At 54.2% G+C, this 22,320-nt stretch overlaps 1 protein-coding gene across 2 annotated transcripts in view; it reads left to right on the top strand.

Annotated features, from left to right (window-relative positions):
- The first annotated feature begins 583 nt into the window (after positions 1 to 583).
- ASMTL (acetylserotonin O-methyltransferase like) overlaps positions 584 to 22,320 on the top strand; it is a 46,074-nt gene continuing 24,337 nt past the window's right edge. The window contains exons 1-6 of one of the 2 annotated variants that reach the window (XM_055078537.2): positions 584 to 805; positions 10,372 to 10,503; positions 13,793 to 13,840; positions 16,758 to 16,822; positions 17,654 to 17,715; positions 19,875 to 19,983. In XM_055078537.2, coding sequence (XP_054934512.1) covers positions 713 to 805; positions 10,372 to 10,503; positions 13,793 to 13,840; positions 16,758 to 16,822; positions 17,654 to 17,715; positions 19,875 to 19,983 — 509 coding nt within the window. In that variant the 5' untranslated portion in view covers positions 584 to 712. 2 annotated transcript variants of the gene reach the window in all.

Below are 22,320 nucleotides of genomic sequence, written 5' to 3'. Positions count from 1 at the left end.
CCACCAGGCCCGTGGACACCCCCATCTCCACGCGACTCGCACCGGGTCCGCGGGGAACCCCCCATCTCTACCTTCCCCGACATGGCACCCACAAGACCCCCATCTCTGAGCCTGGCCCCCCCTTGTGCGAGTAAGAACACCCCCACCCCCACAGCTGCCCACAACCGCAGCCGCGGGAACTCCAGCATTTCCACTCCCAACGCCGCGCCTGCAAGGAACCCCAAGTATCCACGCAGCCTTTCCTCCCTGGGACCCCCCAGCTGCCTGCGCGATTGTAGGTCTTGGCGCCGCAGGCGGGGCGGGGCGGGGCGGGGCGAGCGCCAGGGGCGGGGACGGGGCCCGGGAGGCGGAGCTGGGGGCGGTGCTTCATCAAGCGGCCGGGGCGGTGTCCGGGGGGAGGCGGGCGGGGGTGTGGCCTGGGCGTGGCCTCACGGGGAGCTCAATGGAGGCGTGACATGGGCGTGGCCTGGCGGAGAGGGCATTGGAGGTGTGGCCTGGGCGTGGCCTGACGGAGCAGTCAATGGAGGCGTGGCCTGGGCGCGGCCTCGCGGGGAGGCCAATGAAGGCGCGGACTGGGCGTGGCCTCGCGGAGGCGGGCGGGGGCGTGGCCTCGCGGAGGCGGGACTCTGGCCGTAGTTTTCTGCAGCCGCGCTACGCGCACCGCGGGCTCCGGGCCAGCACCTGCGGACTCCCGGCTCCCGGCGTGGACGCCATGGTGCTGTGCCCGGTGATCGGGAAGCTGCTGCACAAGCGCGTGGTGCTGGCCAGCGCCTCCCCACGCCGTCAGGAGATCCTCAGCAACGCGGTGCGGCCTGGGCCTGGGCGGGGCAGGGGACCGGGGACGGAGGGGCTGAACCCAGGAGGGCCCAGCGACTCAGGAACCCTAGGGATAGGGATGGGACAGTGACCCGAGAGCCTTAGGGATGGGGGAGGGTAGAGTGTCCCGGGACCTCCAGGGATAGGGTTGGGGAGAGTGACCCGGAACCTCTAGGGATGGGGGAGGGGAGAGTAACCCGGAACCCCCTAGGGATGGGGGTGGGGAGTGACCTGGGACCCCTTAGGGATGGGGGAGGGGAGCGTAACCTGGGACCCCTAGGAATGGGGAGGGTAGAGTGACCCAGGACCGCCAGGGGTGGAGACAGCAGAGTGACCCCGGAGCCCCATGGATGGGGATGGGGACAGTAACCCGGGACCCCCAGGCATGGGGAAGGGGAGAGTAACCCGGGACCTCCAGGCATGGGGATGGGGAGACTAACCTGGGACCCCCAGGGATGGGGAAGAGGAGAGTAACTTGGGACCCCTAGGAATGGGGAGGGCAAGTGACCCAGGACCCCCCTAGGGATGGCGGTGGGGAGAGTAACCCGGGACCCCTAGGAATGGGGAGGGCAAGTGACCCGGGACCCCCCTAGGGATGGCGGTGGGCAGAGTGACCCAGGACCCCTAGGAATGGGGAGGGCAGAGTGACCCAGGACCCCCCTAGGGATGGGGGAGGGGAGAGTAAGCTGGGATCCCCCTAGGGATGGGGGTGGGGAGAGTAACCCGGGACCCAAAGGGATGGGGGAGGGGAGAGTGACTCGGAACCCCTAGGCATGGGGTTGGGGAGAGGGACCCAGGATCCCCCTAGGGATGGGCGTGGGGAGAGTAACCCAGGACCACCCAGGGATGGGGGAGGGAAGAGTAACGGAGGACCTCTAGGGACCTCCCCTAGGGGTGAGGGAGGGGAGAGTAACCCGGAACCCCTAGGGATGGGGGAGGGGAGAGTAAGCCAGAACCCCTAGGGATGGGGGAGGGGAGAGTCACCCGAAACCCCTAGGCATGGGGTTGGGGAGAGAGACCCGGAACCCCCTAGGGTTGAAGGAGGGGAGAGTGACCCAGGACCCCCCCCAGGGATGGGGAAAGAAGAGTAACGGAGGACCTCTAGGGACCTCCCCTAGGGGTGAGGGAGGGGAGAGTAACCCGGAAACCCTAGGGATGAGGGAGGGGAGAGTGAGCCAGAACCCCTAGGAATGGGGAGGGCAGAGTAACCCAAAACCCCTAGGGGTGAGGGAGGGGAGAGTAACCCAAAACCCCTAGGGGTGAGGGAGGGGAGAGTAACCCGGAACCCCTAGGGATGAGGGAGGGGAGAGTAAGCTGGAACCCCTAGGGATGGGGGAGAGGAGAGTAACCCAAAACCCCTAGGGGTGAGGGAGGGGAGAGTAACCCAAAACCCCTAGGGGTGAGGGAGGGGAGAGTAACCCGGAACCCCTAGGGATGAGGGAGGGGAGAGTAAGCTGGAACCCCTAGGAATGGGGGAGAGGAGAGTAACCCAAAACCCCTAAGGGTGAGGGAGGGGAGAGTAACCCAAAACCCCTAGGGGTGAGGGAGGGGAGAGTAACCCGGAACCCCTAGGGATGAGGGAGGGGAGAGTAAGCCGGAAGCCCTAGGGATGAGGGAGGGGAGAGTAACCCGAAACCCCTAGGCATGGGGTTGGGGAGAGTGACCCAGAACCCCCTAGGGTTGAAGGAGGGGAGAGTGACCCAGGACCCCCTAGGGATGAGGGAGGGGAGAGTAACCCGGGACCCCCCCAGGGATGGTGGAGGGAAGAGTAATGCAGGACCCCTAGGGATGAGGGAGGGGAGAGTAACCTGGAACCCCTAGGGATGAGGGTGGGGAGAGTAACCAAAAACCCCTAGGCGTGGGGTTGGGGAGAGTCACCCAGTACCCCCTAGGGTTGAAGGAGGGGAGAGTGACCCACGACCCCCTAGGGATGGGGTTGGGGAGAGTGACCTAGAACCCCTAGGCATGGGGTTGGGGAGAGTGACCCGGGACCCCCTAGGGATGGGGAGGGAGGAGTGACCCAGGACCCCCTAGGGATGGGGTAGGGGAGAGTGACCCAGGATGCCCTAGTGATGGGGGAGGGGAGAGTGATCCAGGACCTCCTGGGGATGGGGGAGGGGAGAGTAATCCAAGACCCCTAGGAATGGGGGAGGGGAGAGTAACCCGGGACCCCCTAGGGATGGGGGAGGGGAGTGACCTGGGACCCCTAGGGATTGGGGAGGTGAGTGACTCAGGACTTCTAGGGATGGAGTGGGCCCTGTGACTGAAGGTTGGACTTTGTAGCTGGGGTATGGGAAGTGTTTCCTGGTGCCCCCATGAGGATCTTATTGCGGGTGGCAGGACGCCTAGGCAGTGGGTGTCTGCCTCTCTCTGGAGCCCTAATCACGTGGAGGAGAGGGTCTAGTGATGAAGGGATAGTTACCCGTGATGGGGGGTAGTTACTGGTGACAGGGGGATAGTTATAGGTGATGTGGGATAGTTACTGGTAATGGGAGATAGTTACTGGTGATGGGGGGATAGTTACTGGTGATGTGAGGTAGTTACTGGTGATGGCAGAAAAGTTACTGGTGATGGTAGGGTAGTTACTGGTTGCCTGTGGATAGTGCAGTGAGGCAGGAGTGTATTCTTAGGGACTAAGGACTGGAGGTCTGGTACCCTGGGAGGGGGTACACCACGTGCCTGGTCCTAGTGATGGGGATGAGAGTGGTTGGGGTGCCTTACAGAAGGCATGGGTCTCCATGATTGGGGGGTGACGGGGCATAGGGCAGGGGTCTATGTGATCTGGGGTTGAGATCTGCAGGGCAGGTCCAGGGCTTGGCGACTGGTGCCCTGAAGACCAGGATGGGCGTCAGGGCTAGGATCTAGGGGCACCTTCAAGAGGTGAGGAGGGCTGAGGAGGGTATAAGAGTTGAAGAAAGACGAAAGAAGGAAAGCAGCTTCACAGTCAAAGATGGGTTTATTTTGGAGAACAAGCCTGAGTGGGGCTTCTGGCTGAGTTAGGTCAGGAGTGTTCTCTCTTACGGACTGAGGGTATTTAAGGGTTTAGGAACGGGAATCTTATCGCAGGCTCGGAATGTTTCTGTGTGAGGCAAACTTGACTGAGGGGTTGGAATGTCTCTGGTCTGAGGGGAGGTTATCTTGGGCTTGGGATGTTTCTGGTCAGAGGCAGTTTATTTCAGGGTTTGACTGTTTCTGGTCATGCTGACATTAGTCATTAGGCTGATGTTTTGGGGCTGGTTTTAGGCAGTTTTTAATCAAGGGAACTTAAAATGGCGGTGCTTGTCGAAGATGGTGGTGTGTGTCCAAGATGCTGATGTGTGTCCAAGATGGTGATGCTTATCCAAGATGGTGGTGTGTGTCCAAAATGGGGGTGCTTATCCAAGATGGCAGTGTGTGTCCAAGATGGTGTGTGTCCAAGATGGTGTGTGTCCAACATGGTGATGCTTATCCAAGATGGCGGTGTGTGTCCAAGATGGCGGCGCTTGTCCAAGATGGCGTTATGGGTCCAAGATGGCGGTGTGTGTCCAAGATGGTGTGTGTCCAAGATGGTGGTGCTTATCCAAGATGGCGGTGTGTGTCCAAGATGGTGTGTGTCCAAGATGGTGGTGCTTATCCAAGATGGCGGTGTGTGTCCAAGATGGTGTGTGTCCAAGATGGTGTGTGTCCAAGATGGTGGTGCTTATCCAAGATGGCGGCGCTTGTCCAAGATGGCGTTATGGGTCCAAGATGGTGGTGTGTGTCCAAGATGGCGTTATGGGTCCAAGATGGCGGTGTGTGTCCAAGATGGTGGTGCTTATCCAAGATGGCAGTGTGTGTCTAAGATGGCAGTGCGTATCCAAGATGGTGGTGTGTGTCCAAGATGGTGTGTGTCCAAGATGGTCGTGCTTATCCAAGATGGCGGTGTGTGTCCAAGATGGTGGCGCTTGTCCAAGATGGTGTTATGGGTCCAAGATGGTGGTGTGTGTCCAAGATGGCGTTATGGGTCCAAGATGGTGGTGTGTGTCCAAGATGATTGTGCTCATCCAAGATGGCGGTGTGTGTCCAAGATGGCAGTGTGTGTCCAAGATGGCAGTGCGTATCCAAGATGGTGGTGTGTGTCCAAGATGGTGTGTGTCCAAGATGGTGTGTGTCCAAGATGGTCGTGCTTATCCAAGATGGCGGTGTGTGTCCAAGATGGTGGCGCTTGTCCAAGATGGCGTTATGGGTCCAAGATGGTGGTGTGTGTCCAAGATGGCAGTGCGTATCCAAGATGGTGGTGTGTGTCCAAGATGCTGTGTGTCCAAGATGGTGATGCTTATCCAAGATGGCGGTGTGTGTCCAAGATGGGGTTATGGGTCCAAGATGGTGGTGTGTGTCCAAGATGGTGGTGCTTATCCAAGATGGTGTTGTGTGTCCAAGATGCTGTGTGTCCAAGATGGTGGTGCTTATCCAAGATGGTGGTGTGTGTCCACGATGGCGGCGTGTGTCCCAGATGGTGGTGTGTGTCCCAGATGGTGGTGTGTGTCCACGATGGTGGCGTGTGTCCACGATGGCGGCGTGTGTCCCAGATGGTGGTGTGTGTCCACGATGGTGGCGTGTGTCCACGATGGCGGCGTGTGTCCCAGATGGTGGTGTGTGTCCCAGATGGCGGCGTGTGTCCACGATGGTGGCGTGTGTCCCAGATGGTGGTGTGTGTCCACGATGGCGGTGTGTGTCCACGATGGTGGCGTGTGTCCACGATGGCGGCGTGTGTCCCAGATGGTGGTGTGTGTCCACGATGGCGGCGTGTGTCCACGATGGGGGTGTGTGTCCCAGATGGCGGCGTGTGTCCACGATGGTGGCGTGTGTCCCAGATGGCGGCGTGTGTCCCAGATGGCGGCGTGTGTCCACGATGGTGGCGTGTGTCCCAGATGGCGGTGTGTGTCCACGATGGCGGCGTGTGTCCACGATGGGGGTGTGTGTCCCAGATGGCGGCGTGTGTCCACGATGGTGGCGTGTGTCCACGATGGGGGTGTGTGTCCCAGATGGCGGTGTGTGTCCACGATGGTGGCGTGTGTCCACGATGGGGGCGTGTGTCCCAGATGGCGGCGTGTGTCCACGATGGTGGCGTGTGTCCCAGATGGTGGTGTGTGTCCCAGATGGTGGTGTGTGTCCACGATGGTGGCGTGTGTCCACGATGGTGGCGTGTGTCCACGATGGGGGTGTGTGTCCCAGATGGCGGTGTGTGTCCACGATGGTGGCGTGTGTCCCAGATGGTGGTGTGTGTCCACGATGGTGGTGTGTGTCCCAGATGGTGGTGTGTGTCCACGATGGGGGTGTGTGTCCACGATGGCGGTGTGTGTCCCAGATGGTGGTGTGTGTCCCAGATGGTGGTGTGTGTCCACGATGGCGGTGTGTGTCCACGATGGCGGTGTGTGTCCCAGATGGTGGTGTGTGTCCCAGATGGTGGTGTGTGTCCACGATGGCGGTGTGTGTCCAAGATGGCGGTGTGTGTCCAAGATGGCGGTGTGTGTCCCAGATGGTGGTGTGTGTCCACGATGGCGGTGTGTGTCCACGATGGCGGTGTGTGTCCCAGATGGTGGTGTGTGTCCCAGATGGTGGTGTGTGTCCACGATGGCGGTGTGTGTCCAAGATGGCGGTGTGTGTCCAAGATGGCGGTGTGTGTCCCAGATGGCGGTGTGTGTCCACGATGGCGGTGTGTGTCCCAGATGGTGGTGTGTGTCCCAGATGGTGGTGTGTGTCCACGATGGGGGTGTGTGTCCCAGATGGTGGTGTGTGTCCACGATGGCGGCGTGTGTCCAAGATGGTGGTGTGTGTCCCAGATGGTGGCGTGTGTCCAGATGGCGGCGTGTGTCCACGATGGTGGTGTGTGTCCACGATGGCGGTGTGTGTCCACGATGGTGGTGTGTGTCCCAGATGGCGGTGTGTGTCCACGATGGTGGTGTGTGTCCACGATGGTGGTGTGTGTCCACGATGGTGGTGTGTGTCCCAGATGGTGGTGTGTGTCCACGATGGTGGTGTGTGTCCCAGATGGTGGTGTGTGTCCACGATGGCGGTGTGTGTCCACGATGGCGGTGTGTGTCCCAGATGGTGGTGTGTGTCCACGATGGCGGTGTCTGTCCACGATGGTGGTGTGTGTCCCAGATGGTGGTGTGTGTCCACGATGGCGGTGTGTGTCCCAGATGGTGGTGTGTGTCCACGATGGTGGTGTGTGTCCACGATGGCGGTGTGTGTCCCAGATGGTGGTGTGTGTCCACGATGGCGGTGTGTGTCCCAGATGGTGGTGTGTGTCCACGATGGGGGTGTGTGTCCACGATGGGGGTGTGTGTCCCAGATGGTGGTGTGTGTCCACGATGGTGGTGTGTGTCCACGATGGTGGTGTGTGTCCACGATGGCGGTGTGTGTCCACGATGGGGGTGTGTGTCCCAGATGGTGGTGTGTGTCCCAGATGGTGGTGTGTGTCCACGATGGTGGTGTGTGTCCCAGATGGTGGTGTGTGTCCACGATGGTGGTGTGTGTCCCAGATGGTGGTGTGTGTCCACGATGGCGGTGTGTGTCCACGATGGTGGTGTGTGTCCACGATGGCGGTGTGTGTCCACGATGACGGTGTGTGTCCACGATGGCGGTGTGTGTCCCAGATGGTGGTGTGTGTCCACGATGGCGGTGTGTGTCCCAGATGGTGGTGTGTGTCCACGATGGGGGTGTGTGTCCACGATGGGGGTGTGTGTCCCAGATGGTGGTGTGTGTCCACGATGGTGGTGTGTGTCCACGATGGTGGTGTGTGTCCACGATGGCGGTGTGTGTCCACGATGGGGGTGTGTGTCCCAGATGGTGGTGTGTGTCCCAGATGGTGGTGTGTGTCCACGATGGTGGTGTGTGTCCCAGATGGTGGTGTGTGTCCACGATGGTGGTGTGTGTCCCAGATGGTGGTGTGTGTCCACGATGGCGGTGTGTGTCCACGATGGTGGTGTGTGTCCACGATGGCGGTGTGTGTCCACGATGGGGGTGTGTGTCCCAGATGGTGGTGTGTGTCCCAGATGGTGGTGTGTGTCCACGATGGTGGTGTGTGTCCCAGATGGTGGTGTGTGTCCACGATGGTGGTGTGTGTCCCAGATGGTGGTGTGTGTCCACGATGGCGGTGTGTGTCCACGATGGTGGTGTGTGTCCACGATGGCGGTGTGTGTCCACGATGACGATGCTTCTCCTCTGTCAGAGGGGAGATGGGGAGTTCCCTGGGCCCTGGCAGGCTGTGGCAGCCAGGGACACCCCCACTGGGGGCATTTACCACCATCATTCCTGACCCCACAGTCTCTGCGGGGGTCACTACCTCTAGGCCAGGCCTCCCCAGGGACGGTGTTGTCTCTTCCTGGGTACCAGGGATTGACTTAGCACCATCATTGCCTCCCTTCCCACAGTCATCGTTGCTGGCATTTTTCCTGAACTTCCTGTGGGCAGGATGGTTTTTGGACTCTGCCCCAACCTTCAGGGCTCTGGGAACCCTCTCACACTGTTGGCTCCTGGGTTCAGGGCCCAAGTCAATACCTCCCTGCTGGCCTCTTTGTTCCTGACTTCTTCCTTTGCCAGTCTCTTCCCTCGAGGGCCAAGAAGGCCCCTGGTCAGTCCCCGAAGGCCCCTGGTCAGTGCCCGGCCCCCCAGCCACACTTACAGAAAGCCCTGGTGAGTTCCCAGCTCCCCAGCCACACTTAGGGAAAGCCCTGGTGAGTTCCCGGCCCCCCAGCCACACTTAGGGGAAGCCCTGGTCAGTGCCCGGCCCCCCAGCCACACTTAGGGAAAGCCCTGGTCAGTCCACGACCCACTAACCACACTTAGGGAAGCCCTGGTTAGTTCCCGGCTCCCCAGCCACACTTAGGGAAAGCCCTGGTCAGTCCACGACCCACTAACCACACTTAGGGGAAGCCCTGGTCAGTGCCCGGCTCCCCAGCCACACTTGGGGGAAGCCCTGGTCAGTCCACAACCCACTAACCACACTTAGGGGAAGCCCTGGTCAGTGCCCGGCTCCCCAGCCACACTTAGGGAAAGCCCTGGTCAGTCCCCGGCTCCCCAGCCACACTTAGGGGAAGCCCTGGTCAGTCCCCGGCTCCCCAGCCACACTTGGGGAAAGCCCTGGTCAGTCCGCGACCCACTAACCACACTTAGGGAAAGCCCTGGTCAGTGCCCGGCCCCCCAGCCACACTTGGGGAAAGCCCTGGTCAGTGCCCGGCCCCCCAGCCACACTTGGGGAAAGCCCTGGTCAGTGCCCGGCCCCCCAGCCACACTTGGGGAAAGCCCTGCTCAGTCCCCGGCTCCCCAGCCACACTTGGGGAAAGCCCTGGTCAGTCCGCGACCCACTAACCACACTTACGGAAAGCCCTGGTCAGTGCCCGGCTCCCCAGCCACACTTGGGGAAAGCCCTGGTGAGTTCCCGGCTCCCCAGCCACACTTGGGGAAAGCCCTGGTCAGTGCCCGGCTCCCCAGCCACGCTTAGGGGAAGCCCTGGTCAGTGCCCAGCCCCCCAGCCACACTTGGGGAAAGCCCTGGTCAGTGCCCAGCTCCCCAGCCACACTTAGGGGAAGCCCTGGTGAGTTCCCGGCCCCCCAGCCACACTTGGGGAAAGCCCTGGTCAGTGCCCGGCTCCCCAGCCACACTTAGGGAAAGCCCTGGTCAGTGCCCGGCTCCCCAGCCACACTTAGGGGAAGCCCTGGTGAGTTCCCGGCCCCCCAGCCACACTTGGGGAAAGCCCTGGTCAGTGCCCGGCCCCCCAGCCACACTTAGGGAAAGCCCTGGTCAGTGCCCGGCCCCCCAGCCACACTGAGGGGAAAGCCCTGGTCAGTGCCCGGCCCCCCAGCCACACTTGGGGAAAGCCCTGGTCAGTGCCCGGCCCCCCAGCCACACTTGGGGAAAGCCCTGGTCAGTGCCCAGCTCCCCAGCCACACTTAGGGGAAGCCCTGGTGAGTTCCCGGCCCCCCAGCCACACTTGGGGAAAGCCCTGGTCAGTGCCCGGCCCCCCAGCCACACTTAGGGAAAGCCCTGGTCAGTGCCCGGCCCCCCAGCCACACTGAGGGGAAAGCCCTGGTCAGTGCCCGGCCCCCCAGCCACACTTGGGGAAAGCCCTGGTCAGTGCCCGGCCCCCCAGCCACACTTGGGGAAAGCCCTGGTCAGTGCCCAGCTCCCCAGCCACACTTAGGGGAAGCCCTGGTGAGTTCCCGGCCCCCCAGCCACACTTGGGGAAAGCCCTGGTAAGTGCCCGGCCCCCCAGCCACACTTAGGGAAAGCCCTGGTCAGTGCCCGGCCCCCCAGCCACACTGAGGGGAAAGCCCTGGTCAGTGCCCGGCCCCCCAGCCACACTTGGGGAAAGCCCTGGTCAGTGCCCGGCCCCCCAGCCACACTTGGGGAAAGCCCTGGTCAGTGCCCAGCTCCCCAGCCACACCTGGGGAAAGCTTGGCAGATGGATGAGCTCACCCGGGAGAGGGCTGGGGAGTGTAGCAAACGCCACGCGTGTCCTGCAGATCTTGCGTGTCCCATTCACTTTTCTTAGGGTCTTTCACGGACCCTCCTGACCCCTTTCTCCTGTTGCAGGGTCTCAGGTTTGAGGTGGTCCCCTCCAAGTTTAAAGAGAAGCTGGACAAAGCGTCCTTCGCCACCCCGTATGGGTACGCCATGGAGACCGCCAAGCAGAAGGCCCTGGAGGTGGCCAACCGGATGCACCAGGCAAGGGGCCCCTGCCCTTCAGCCCTCATGAAAATTCCTTTGCTATGATGAGGGGGTTTGCAGGTGTTAAATATACGTGATACAAATAAACGTCATTCAGAAGATGCGATGGGTGCCACAGCTTAGCTCTTACTGTGTTATAATCTAATGCACTATTGCAGGTAACCTAATACTATCATTTATGATACAGAGTTAATGTAGCTTATCTGTTACTATGTTATAATATTCTCTTGCAATTGATATCATAGTATCATTTATGATATCGAATTAATGTAGCTTATCTATTACTATGTGTTATAATATTCTCTTGCAATTGATATCATAGTATCATTTATGATATAGAATTTTAATGTAGCTTATCTATTACTATGCGTTATAGTATTCTCTTGCAACTGATAGCATAGTATCATTTATGATGTCGAATTAACATAGCTTATCTATTACTATGTATTATAATCTCTTGTGGGCGGGCGCGGTGGCTCATACCTATAATCCTAGCACTTGGGGAGGCCGAGGCGGGTGGATCACCTGAGGTCAGGAATTCGAGACCAGCCTGACCAACAGGGTGAAACCCCGTCTCTACTAAACATACAAAAATTAGCTGGGCGTGGTGGTGCACGCCTGTAATCCCAGCTACTCAGGAGGCTGAGGCAGGAGAATTGCGTGAACCCGGGAGACAGAAGTTGCAGTGAGCCGAGATCGCGCCACTGCACTCCAACTTAGGCGACAGAGCAAGACTTCGTCTCCAAAAAATAAAAAATTAAAACAAAAATTATCTTGCAATTAATATAATAGTCTCGATGATGATACACAATTAATGTAGCTTATCTATTACTATGTGTTATAATATTCTTTTGCAATTAATATAATAGTATCATTTATGGTATACAATTAATGTACTGTATTACTATGTGTTGTAATATTCTACAATTAATAGTATTATTTATGATATAGAATTATGTAGCTTATTACTGTGCCACTAAGTAATATCGGATTGCAATTAATATAACGTCATTTATAATATAGAATTATGTAGTTTATCTGTTGCTATATGCTACAATGCAATATACAATTATAATTAATATGCTACTATCATTTAAGATTTAAGATTCATGTAGCTTATCTGTTACTATGTTTGAATACAATATTGCAATTAATATAGTAATATCAGTTACGATATAGAATTAACATCTATTACTATGTGTTGTGATACATAGAATTAATATCTGTTACTGTGTGATACTATGTAATATACTATGACAATTAATATAATTGTATCATAATGTAGAATTATGTCATTTATCATTACGATATGCTCCTATGTAATACACTATTATTTTAGTAGAGATGGGGCTTCATCATGTTGGCCAGGCTGGTCTCCAACTCCTGACCTCAGGTGATCCACCCGCCTCGGCCTCCCAAAGTGTTGGGATGACAGGCGTGAGCCTCCACGCCCCACTGTAATACACTATTATAATTAATACACTACTGTTATTTAGGATATAGAATTAATGTAGCTTATCAATTACTCTATGTTATATAATATATGAGTCTAACATAACATCAGTCACAATATATAAAATTAACATAGCTATTACTGTGTGTTGTAACGTGCTCTTACAATGAATATAATACTATCATTTAGGATATAGAGTTAATGTAGCCTCCCTGTTGCTCTGTGTTAGCAGGCAATACACCATTGCCGTTAATGTAAGAAATACATTAGAAGGCCGGGCGCGGTGGCTCACGCCTGTCATCCCAGCACTTTGGGAGGCTGAGGCGGGCGGATCACCAGGTCAGGAGTTCAAGATCATCCTGGCTCACACGGTGAAACCCCATCTCTACTAAAAACACACACAAAAAAAATTGGCTGGGCGTGGTGCCGGGCGCCTGTAGTCCCAGCTACTCCAGAGGCTGAGGCAGGAGAATGGCGTGAACCCGGGAGGCGGAGCTTGCAGTGAGCTGAGATTGCGCCACTGCACTCCAGCCTGGGTGACAGAGTGAGACTCCATCTCAAAAAAAAAGAAAGAAAGAAAGAAATACATTAGAGGTAAGGCTGTTGTGAGTAGTGCTATGAAGACAACAGTATTGATTGTGGGTTTTGGCAGTGCAGAGCTTAGGGAGACCAGTGCTGGGATGAGCTGAGGTCAAAGCTGCACGCAGATGTCCTGTGACTGCCTGTTCTGTTGCTCTGAGACTGAATTTTCTTTTCTTTTTTTTTTTTTTTTGAGATGGAGTCTCGCTCTCTCACCCAGGCTGGAGTACAGTGGCATGATCTCGGCTCACTGCAACCTCCACCTCCCAGGTTCAAGGAATTCTCCTGCCTCAGCCTCCCGAGTAGCTGGGACTGCAGGCACCTGCCGCCATGCCCGGATAATTTTTTACTTTTTTAGTAGAGACCGGGTTTCACCATCTTGGCCAGGCTGGTCTCGAACTCCTGACCTTGTGATCCACCCGCCTCGGCCTCCCAAAGTGCTGGGATGACAGGCGTGAGCCACCGCGCCCGGCCTCTGAGGCTGAATTTTCAACCTGGATTGTTTTATCGTCCTAAGTACCTTTTTCTTTTTCTTTCCTTTTTTTTTTTTTCTTTTTTTTTGGAGACTGAGTCTCACTCTGTCACCCACGCTGGAGTGCAGGGGTGCAACCTTGGCTCACTGCAACCTCCGCCTCCCGGGTTCAAGCGATTCTGCTGCCTCAGCCTCCTGAGTAGCTGAGATTACAGGTGCCCGACTGATATTTTGTGTTTTTAGTAGAGACAGGGTTTCACCATGTTGGCCAGGCTGGTCTCGAACTCCTGACCTCAGGTGATCTGCCCGCCTCAGCCTCCCAGAGTGCTGGGATTACAGGCATGAGCCACTGCGCCCGGCCCTAAGTACCTTTTTCTGAAATTACATCGAACGGATCAAAAACCTTTTGGCCTTAATTCTGGGTAACTCAGGGAGGTTTGGGACCCCTGAATCAAACCTTACCTGCCCGTCTGGAAGAACAAAAGCTTACAGAACAGGCATTGCTTTTCCCGTAGTGCCCGTGAGATGCTCTGTGAGTGCCTGACCCCTGATCACACAGCCCCCGTGGGTCCTGGCCTCACCCACGTTCCAGCCCCTGCAGGGCGAACACCTGGGGGACCCACTCCTGTCCTTGTTCATCACCTTGAGCGCCCCCAGCCTTAACTTCCAAAGTCGGCCTGGCTTTGCCCCTGCAGTGCTGTTTCACGCCCGCACCAATGGGAAAACTTCTCTGTGAGACCCACAGCATGTCACCGCTAAACCGGAATCTGGCTTTCTTGCAGAAAGACCTGCGGACCCCCGATGTGGTCATTGGAGCGGACACGATCGTGGTGAGTGCGGCCAGGGTCCCTCCCTTCTCATGTCCCATTTGGTTTTCATGTGCTTGGTGATTCTGCCTGTTTCGGAGGTTCTGGATTCCCCTGAAGACAGCAGCGCACTCGCTTCCAGAAACTCCCATCACAATCTACCAGCAGATGAGGGGCCTAAAGGCACAGGAAGGGGCCAGGCACCGTGGCTCACCCCTGTCATCCCAGCATTTTGGGAGGCTGAGGTGGGCAGAGATCACCTTAGGTCATGAGTTCAAGATCAGCCTGACCAACATGGTAAAACCCCATGTCTACTAAAAATACAAAAATTAGCCAGACGTGGTGGCTAATTGATAGTATCATAAATGATACTATGCTATCAATTGCAAGAGAATATTATAACACATAGCAACAGATAAGCTACATTAATTCTATATCATAAATGATACAGAATATACAGACTGCACCTGTGATTCCAGTTACTCAGGAGGCTGAGGAAGGGGAATCGCTTGAACCCAGGAGGCGGAGGTTGCAGTGAGCCGAGATCACACCACTGCACTCCAGCCTGTGTGACAAGAGCGAGACTCCACCTCAAAAGACACAGGAAGGTACACAGTTCTGGAGGCCAGCAGCCACAAATCGCGGTGTCTGTAGGCTCTGTTCCTTCCAGAGGTACTGAGGAGAAGTTGGTGTTGGTCTCTCTCCAACTCCTGGAGGCTGTTGGCAACCCATTGTATCCTTTGGCTGAGGGCCCCGTGGTTCCTATCTGTGCCTCCATCTCCACGTGGCCTTCTCCCCTCTGGGTGTTTGTGTCCAAATTTCCCTCTTCTTTTTTTTTGAGACAGAGTCTCACTGTGTTGCCCAGGCTGGATTACAGTGGTGCGATCTCGGCTCACCGTGACCTCTGCCTCCCGGGTTCAAGCGATTCTCCTGCCTCCCGAGTAGCTGGGATTACAGGTGCCCACCACCACACCCGGCTAATTTTTGTATTTTTAGTAGAGACAGGGTTTCACCATGTTGGACAGGATGGTCTCGCACTGTTGACCTCGTGATCCACCTGCCTTGGCCTCCCAAAGTGCTAGGATTACAGGCGTGAGCCACCATGCCCGGCCCATGTCTTTTCTTTATAAGCCACCCAGTCTATGGTATTCTGTGATAGCAGCCTGAGATGGACTAAGACACCTCATAAGAAGAGGAGATGAGGACACAGACACACAGAGGGACGACCCTGTGAGGACACAGGGAGAAGACGGCATCTCCAAGCCCGAGAGAGAGGCCTCAGGAGGAACCAGCCCTGCCCACACCTTGATGTCAGACTTCCAGCCTCCAAGACTGTGGGAGAATCAATGTCTGTTGTTTCTAAGTCACCCAGTCTATGGTATTCTGTGATAGCAGCCTGAGATGGACTAAGACACCTCATAAGAAGAGGAGATGAGGACACAGATACAGAGGGATGACTCTGTGAGGACACAGGGAGAAGACGGCATCTCCAAGCTAAGGAGAGAGGGATCCAGCCCTGCCCACACCTGGATCTCAGACTTCCAGCCTGCAGGACTGTGGGAGAATCAATGTCTGTTGTTTCTAAGTCACCCAGTCTATGATATTCCGTGATGGCAGCCTGAAATGGACTAGCACACCTCATAACAAGAGGAGATGAGGACACAGACACACACAGAGGGACGGTCACGTGAGGACAGAGAAAAGATGGCGTCTACAAGCCCGAGAGAGAGGCCTCAGGAGGAACCAGCCCTGCCCACACCTGGATCTGACTTCCAGTCTCCACGACCGTGGGAGAATAAATTTCTGTAGATTAAAAGCCACCGGGGTTGTAGGACTTTGCTATGGTGTCCCGGTCAGACTAATACATTTACTCTTGTATGTACGCAAAAGGATTCAAAACAGGTGTTCCACCAAAAACTTCTACATGAATGTTCACAGCAGCACTATTCACAAGAGCTAAAAGGCAGAAACAGCTCAAGTGGCTGTCAGTGGATAAATGGGTAATTACAACATGGTCCATCCACACACAGTGGAATACTATGCAGCCATGAACAGGAACCAGGCTGGCCGAGGCAGGTGGATCACGAGGTCAGGAGATCTAGACCATCCTGGCTAACACGGTGAAACCCCGTCTCTACTAAAAATACAAAAAGTGAGCTGGGCGTGGTGGCGGGCGCCTGTAGTCCCAGCTACTCGGGAGGCTGAGGCAGGAGAATGGCGTGAACCCAGGAGGCAGAGCTTGCAGTGAGCCGAGATCACGCCACTGCACTCCAGCCTGGGCGACAGAGAGAGACTCTGTCTCAAAAATAAATAAATAAATAAAAAATAACAAAAATTAGCCAGGCATGATGGTGGCAGGCACCTGTAATCCCAGCTACTAGGGAGGCTGAGGCAGGAGAATCGCTTGAACCCTGGAGACGGAGGTTGCAGTGAGCCAAGACTGCGCCACTGCACTCCATCCTGGGCAACAGAGTGAGACTCCATCTCAAAAAAAAAAAAAAGAGAAGAAGAAAAGAAAAGGAACGAGGCTATGAAACAGGCTGCAACATGGATGAATGTTGAGGACATCACGCTCAGTGACAGAAACCAGCCACGGAGGACCACACATTGCAGGATTCTGTTACTACGCCATGTCCGCAACAGGCAAACGCACAGTGAAAGAAAGAGGATGGGCGGTTACCAGCATCTGGGGAGGGACATTGGGGAGGGACAGCTGCGTGGGGACAGGGTCTCCTTCTGTAGTGAAGAGAACATTCTGGAACCAGGCAGGTGGAGGTGGTACAACATGGTAACTCCAGTTAGTTGTTTGAAATGGTGACTCTCAGGACGTGTCAACTTCATTTCCATAAAACAAGTGACTTCTGCGAATGGGACCGTGGGGCTTGCACAGGCCTGACTTAGGTGGTGGGAACCAACTCCCTCCGTTCCCTTCCTCTCGCAGACGGTCGGGGGGCTGATTCTGGAGAAGCCGGTGGACAAGCAGGACGCATACAGGATGCTGTCCCGGTAAGCACCGTGTTGGCCTCAGAGCTGTCTTGGGTTCTGAACCACAGAGTAGCTGTGATATCTGGCCGGGTATCCTGGGGAGCAGGGTGGATCTGTCTCAGCTCTGCCGTCTGAGCTGTGCGGTCTGACCTCTGCTGTCTGATCTGTGCTGTCTGAGCTGTGCTGCGTGAGCTGCGCTGCGTGAGCTGTGTTGTCTGAGCTGCGCTGCGTGAGCTGTGCTGCGTGAGCTGCGCTGCGTGAGCTGTGCTGCGTGAGCTGCGCTGTCTGAGCTGTGCTGCGTGAGCTGCGCTGTCTGAGCTGTGATGTGTGAGCTGCGCTGTCTGAGCTGTGCTGCGTGAGCTGTGCTGTGTGAGCTCTGCTCTCTGAGCTATGCAGGGAGGCAGGCACTATCCCTCTATGCTCATCCTTGTCTAGGATTCTGCAGCACTGATCCCAGAATGTCTCATGCCCACTGCAGACTGTTGGGGTCACGAGAAGTTGGCAGTGCCCTGTCCTTCCCACTGGGCATCCTGGACCTGAGCCCATAGCCTGGCACCTCATCCCCATCCCAGGACATGGAAGAGACGCACCCCCTGCCCACCATACGCCCAGCTAAGAGCTGCCTGGTCTGGGGCCTCCCGTCAGGGCCACTGCTGGTGGGATTTGTGACCCCTTCCCCGGCCCCTCCATAAAGGTTTCCCTGGAGACTCCACGGCGGGACGATCGGGGACAAGAGGCTGGGGACGGAGCCAGGACCAAGGACGCCTCACTGCCTCCCTGGTTCTGAGACACTCGCTTTGTAGCTCCCACGGTTTACAGCATGGTGACGTGGTCACCGGTTGTGTCTTGCAGGTTGAGCGGGAGAGAACACAGTGTGTTCACAGGTGTCGCCATCGTCCACTGCTCCAGCAAAGGTAACCGCGGCCCGGGGATCAGGGTCCCCCCAGAGGCCGAGACAAGAAGCCGGGACATTCTTGGGACCCTGGGCTTGAGGGAGGAGGACAGTTGCCCACCCCAGAGGGGTTTGTGCTTGTGTCCTGCTTGGGAAAGTTGCCGGCCGATTTGGAAGTGTGCAGGACAAAGGAAAATGTGTGGTTTGTCTTTTTCTTTTTCTTTTTTTTCTTTTTTTGAGACGGGGTCTTGCTCTCTTACCCAGGCTGCAGTGCAGTGGCACGATCTCAGCTCACTGCAACCTCTGCCTCCCAAGTTCAAGTGATCCTTCTGCCTGAGTAGCTGGGATTACAGGCACCCGCCACCACTGCCGGCTAATTTTTGTATTTTTAGTAGAGACGGGGTTTGATTGGCTTGATTTAATGATGTATCCCACAGGTGAAGGGCTGGGCCCCATGGGACCTCCCGGCAAAGATGCCAGCCCCATATCCCTGGGCACACCTGTACTTTTCTGACCCATCCACCGCTCACTGGGGGCTCCTCCAAGCACCTGCTCAGGTTGGGTCATTTGCTCGAGGGGCTCACAGAACTCAGGACAGCACTTTCCCTCCCAGCTTGCGGGTTTGTTACGAAGAAGCAGGTCAGGGAGTGCCAAACAGAAGCCAAGCACAGCGCAGGGTGCCGGGTGCAGGATGTATGCAGCCTCCATGCCTGCCGTGGCACAGCTCCCCCCACACCCTGATGTGTTCACCCACCAGAAGCTCCCTGAACCCTGTCCTTCTGGGTCTCTTTTTTTTTTTTTTTTTTTTTTTTTTTTTGAGACAGAGTCTCGCTCTGTCGCCCAGGCCAGAGTGCACTGGCACCATCTCGGCTCACTGCAAGCTCCGCCTCCCAGGTTCATGCCATTCTCCTGCCTCAGCCTCCCGAGTAGCTGGGACAACAGGCGCCCGCCACCATGCCCAGCTAACTTTTTCTATTTTTTTTTTTTTTAGTAGAGACAGGGTTTAACCATGTTAGCCAGGATGGTCTCTATCTCCTGACCTCGTGATTCGCCCGCCTCGGCTTCCCAAAGTGCTGGGATTACAGGCGTGAGCCACCGCGCCCAGCCCCTTCTGGGTCTCTTAAAAGGCCAGGATTAATGACATCATCCGCCACTGGGGAGCAAACTCCATCTCCAGCCCCTCTCCCTGCTCCCTGGAGGTAGGGGTGGAGCCGAACCTCCCACCCGCAAATCCCTGGCAGGTTCCCATGACACCCAAAGCCTGCCGTTTCCAAAAGGCCCCTCATTAACATAAGCTCCCCTGTGGATGAAAGGAGCTTGTCGCCACATAGCAAAACACCTGCTTTCGCTCCTGTCACTCAACAGATTCCCCAGGATTCAGGGGCTCTGTGTCCGGACCCTGAGGCAGAGAACAAACATCTGTTTCTTTTATTTATTTATTTATTTATTTATTTATTTGTTTAGAGACAGAGTCTCGCTCTGTCGGCCAGGCTGGAGTGCAGTGGCACGATCTCGGCTCACTACAACCTCCACCTCCCTGGTTCAAGTGATTCTCCTGCCTCCGCCTCCCAAGTAGCTGGGATTACAGGCACCTGCCACGACGCCTGGCTAATTTTTGTATTTTTAGTAGAGACGGGGTTTTGCCATGTTGGCCAGGCTCGTCTCGGTGATCCACCTGCCTCGGCCTCCCAAAGTGCTGTTTCTTTTTTTTTTTTTTTTTTTTTTTAAGAGACGGAGACTCGCTCTGTCGCCCAGGCTGGAGTGCAGTGACATGATCTCGGCTTACTGCAAGCTCCGCCTCCCCGGGTTCACACCATTCTCCTGCCTCAGCCTCCCGAGTAGCTGGGACTACAGGCGCCCGCCACCATGCCCGGCTAATTTTTTTGTATTTTTAGTAGAGACGGGGTTTCACCATGTTGGCCAGGCTGGTCTCCAACTCCTGACCTTGTGATCCGCCCGCCTCGGCCTCCCAAAGTGCTGGGATTACAGGTGTGAGCCACCGCGCCCGGCCTCTTTCTCTCTTTTCTTGTCTGAAATGAACCTTATCCCCCCATGAACCATCCATATCTGAACTGTGTGCTATGTTCGAGTACATACCTCCACAGCACAGCCATGCAGCTGTCAGGGCACGGAGGTGACAAGCTGGCGTCCATGCTCACCCCCAGGGCTCTGTCCTTGCAGAACATCAACTGGACACCAGGGTCTCGGAATTCTACGAGGAAACGAAGGTGAAGTTCTCGGAGCTGTCTGAGGAGCTGCTCTGGGAATACATCCACAGCGGGGAGCCCATGTGAGCCTCGGGGGCGTGTGGGGATGGGGGACACGTGTGGTAGCCTGGCCACCCTCACACATGGGGTGTCCCACCCAGCCTTTGAGAAGGAAGGAGGCCTTGCTCTGGAGGCTGTGTGGCAGAGGGAGAGCCGCTCGGCTCAGAAGCACAAACCCTTCACAACCACACTGATCCATGGAGGCTCAGATATATAATCGATCATATATATAATATATGATCGATCATATATAATTGTAATATATAATCGATCATATATAATTATATGTAATATATAATCGATCATATATAATTATATATAATATATAATCGATCATATATAATTATATAATATATAATCGATCATATATAATTATATATAATATATAATCGATCATATATAATTATGTATAATATATAATCGATCATATATAATTATGTATAATATATAATCGATCATATATAATTCTCGATCATATATAATTCTATATAATATATAAGCGATCATATATAATTCTATATAATATATAATCGATCATATATAATTCTATATAATACATAAGCGATCATATATAATTCTATATAATATATAAGCGATCATATATAATTATATATAAAATAATCGATTATATATTCTAATAAAATATAATTATATATTTATATAATATAGAATTATATATGAATATGATATGGATATTATATGTATTAAATATGATTAATATATGTAACTATGCATATTAATACATATTACATAATAATTAGTATAATGTTATGTGTGATTATATGTAAATTATATATTAAATATATGTAATTACACATATTAATTATATATAATATATAATGTATTATGTATTATATAAATATATAATTATATAAAATATATTTTTATATTATATTAGAAAAGTATATAAAATATTTATATAAATGTATGTATATAAATATATTTATATAAAATATGTTTATTTTATATATTTATATAAATAATTTTATTTATTTTTTTGAGACAGGGTCTCACTCTGTCACCCAGGCTGGAGTGCAGTGGTACAGTCATAGCTCACTGCAGCGTCAACCTCGCAAGTCAAAATGATCCTCTCACCTCAGCCCCCTTAGTGGCTGTGTCTACAGATGCATACCACCGCGCCTGGCTAATTTTTTCTATTTTTTTGTAGCAATGGGGTCTCACTATGTTGCCCAGGCTGGTCTTGAACTCCTGGGCTCAGGCAATCCTCCCACCAAAGCCTCCTGAGTAGGTGGGACCACAGGACACGCACCAACACACGCGGCCGATTTTATTGTTAGTTTTTGTAGAGATGGAGTCTGCGTAATAGATATGTATATTAACTTAGAGGATGCTACATCAATTGGAATCAGCCAGGCAGAGGAAGACACATACCACAGGATCTCACATATATGGAATATAAAACAGTTGCACTTGGTCAAAGGATACAAGATTTAAATCAGGGCCGGGCGCGGTGGCTCACGCCTGTCATCCCAACACTTTGGGAGGCCAAGGCAGGCGGATCACCTGAGGTCAGAAGTTCAAGACCAGCCCGGATATGGCAAAACCCAATCTCTACTAAAAATACAAAAATTAGCCCAGTGTGGTGGCAGGTGCCTGTAATCCCAGCTACCCGGGAGGCTGAGACAGGAGAATCGCTTGAACCCAGGAGGTGGAGGTTGCAGTGAGCTGAGATCGCGCCACCGCACTCCAGCCTGGGCAACAGAGTGAGACTCTGTCTTAAAAAAAAAAATTAAGTGAGACGGGAGAAGTTCAAGGTTCTTTACAGCCTGGTTACTGTGGTTTACAGGAACAGTGTCTTACTGGAAAATTGCCAGCACACTACATGTAACGTCTTCTCCCCACACACACAAAATAAGTACATGAGGTGCTGGATAGGATAACTGGCTTGATTTAATGATGTCACATGTATACATATATCAAAACATCCCATTTAACATATGAACTTTTTTTTGAGACGGAGTCTTCCTCCGTCACCCAGGCCGGAGTGCAATGGCGCGATCTTGGCTCACTGCAACCTCCACCTTCCAGTTCTGAACGATTCTCCTGCCTCAGCCTCCCAAGTAGCTGGGACCACAGGCACCCACCGCCACGCCTGGCGAATTTTTCATTTTTAGTAGGGAAGGGGTTTTGCCATGTTGGCCAGGCTGGTCTCAAACTCCTGACCTCAGGTGATCTGCCTACCTCAGCCTCCCGAAGTGCTGGGATGACCGGTTGCGAGCCGCCGCGCCCAGCCCAACACCTGAATTTTCATACATACTTTAAATGTTTACATACATTTAAAGAAAGACAGGCCAGGCACAGTAGCTCAAGCCAAGACGGGAGGATTTTGAGGCAGCAGC

Source organism: Pongo abelii, chromosome Y (genome assembly GCF_028885655.2).
Source record: "Pongo abelii isolate AG06213 chromosome Y, NHGRI_mPonAbe1-v2.0_pri, whole genome shotgun sequence".
NCBI classification, from domain to species: Eukaryota; Metazoa; Chordata; class Mammalia; order Primates; family Hominidae; genus Pongo; species Pongo abelii.
The sequence above is the reverse complement of the archived record's forward strand: the minus strand, read 5'-3'. Positions and strand labels throughout refer to the sequence as shown.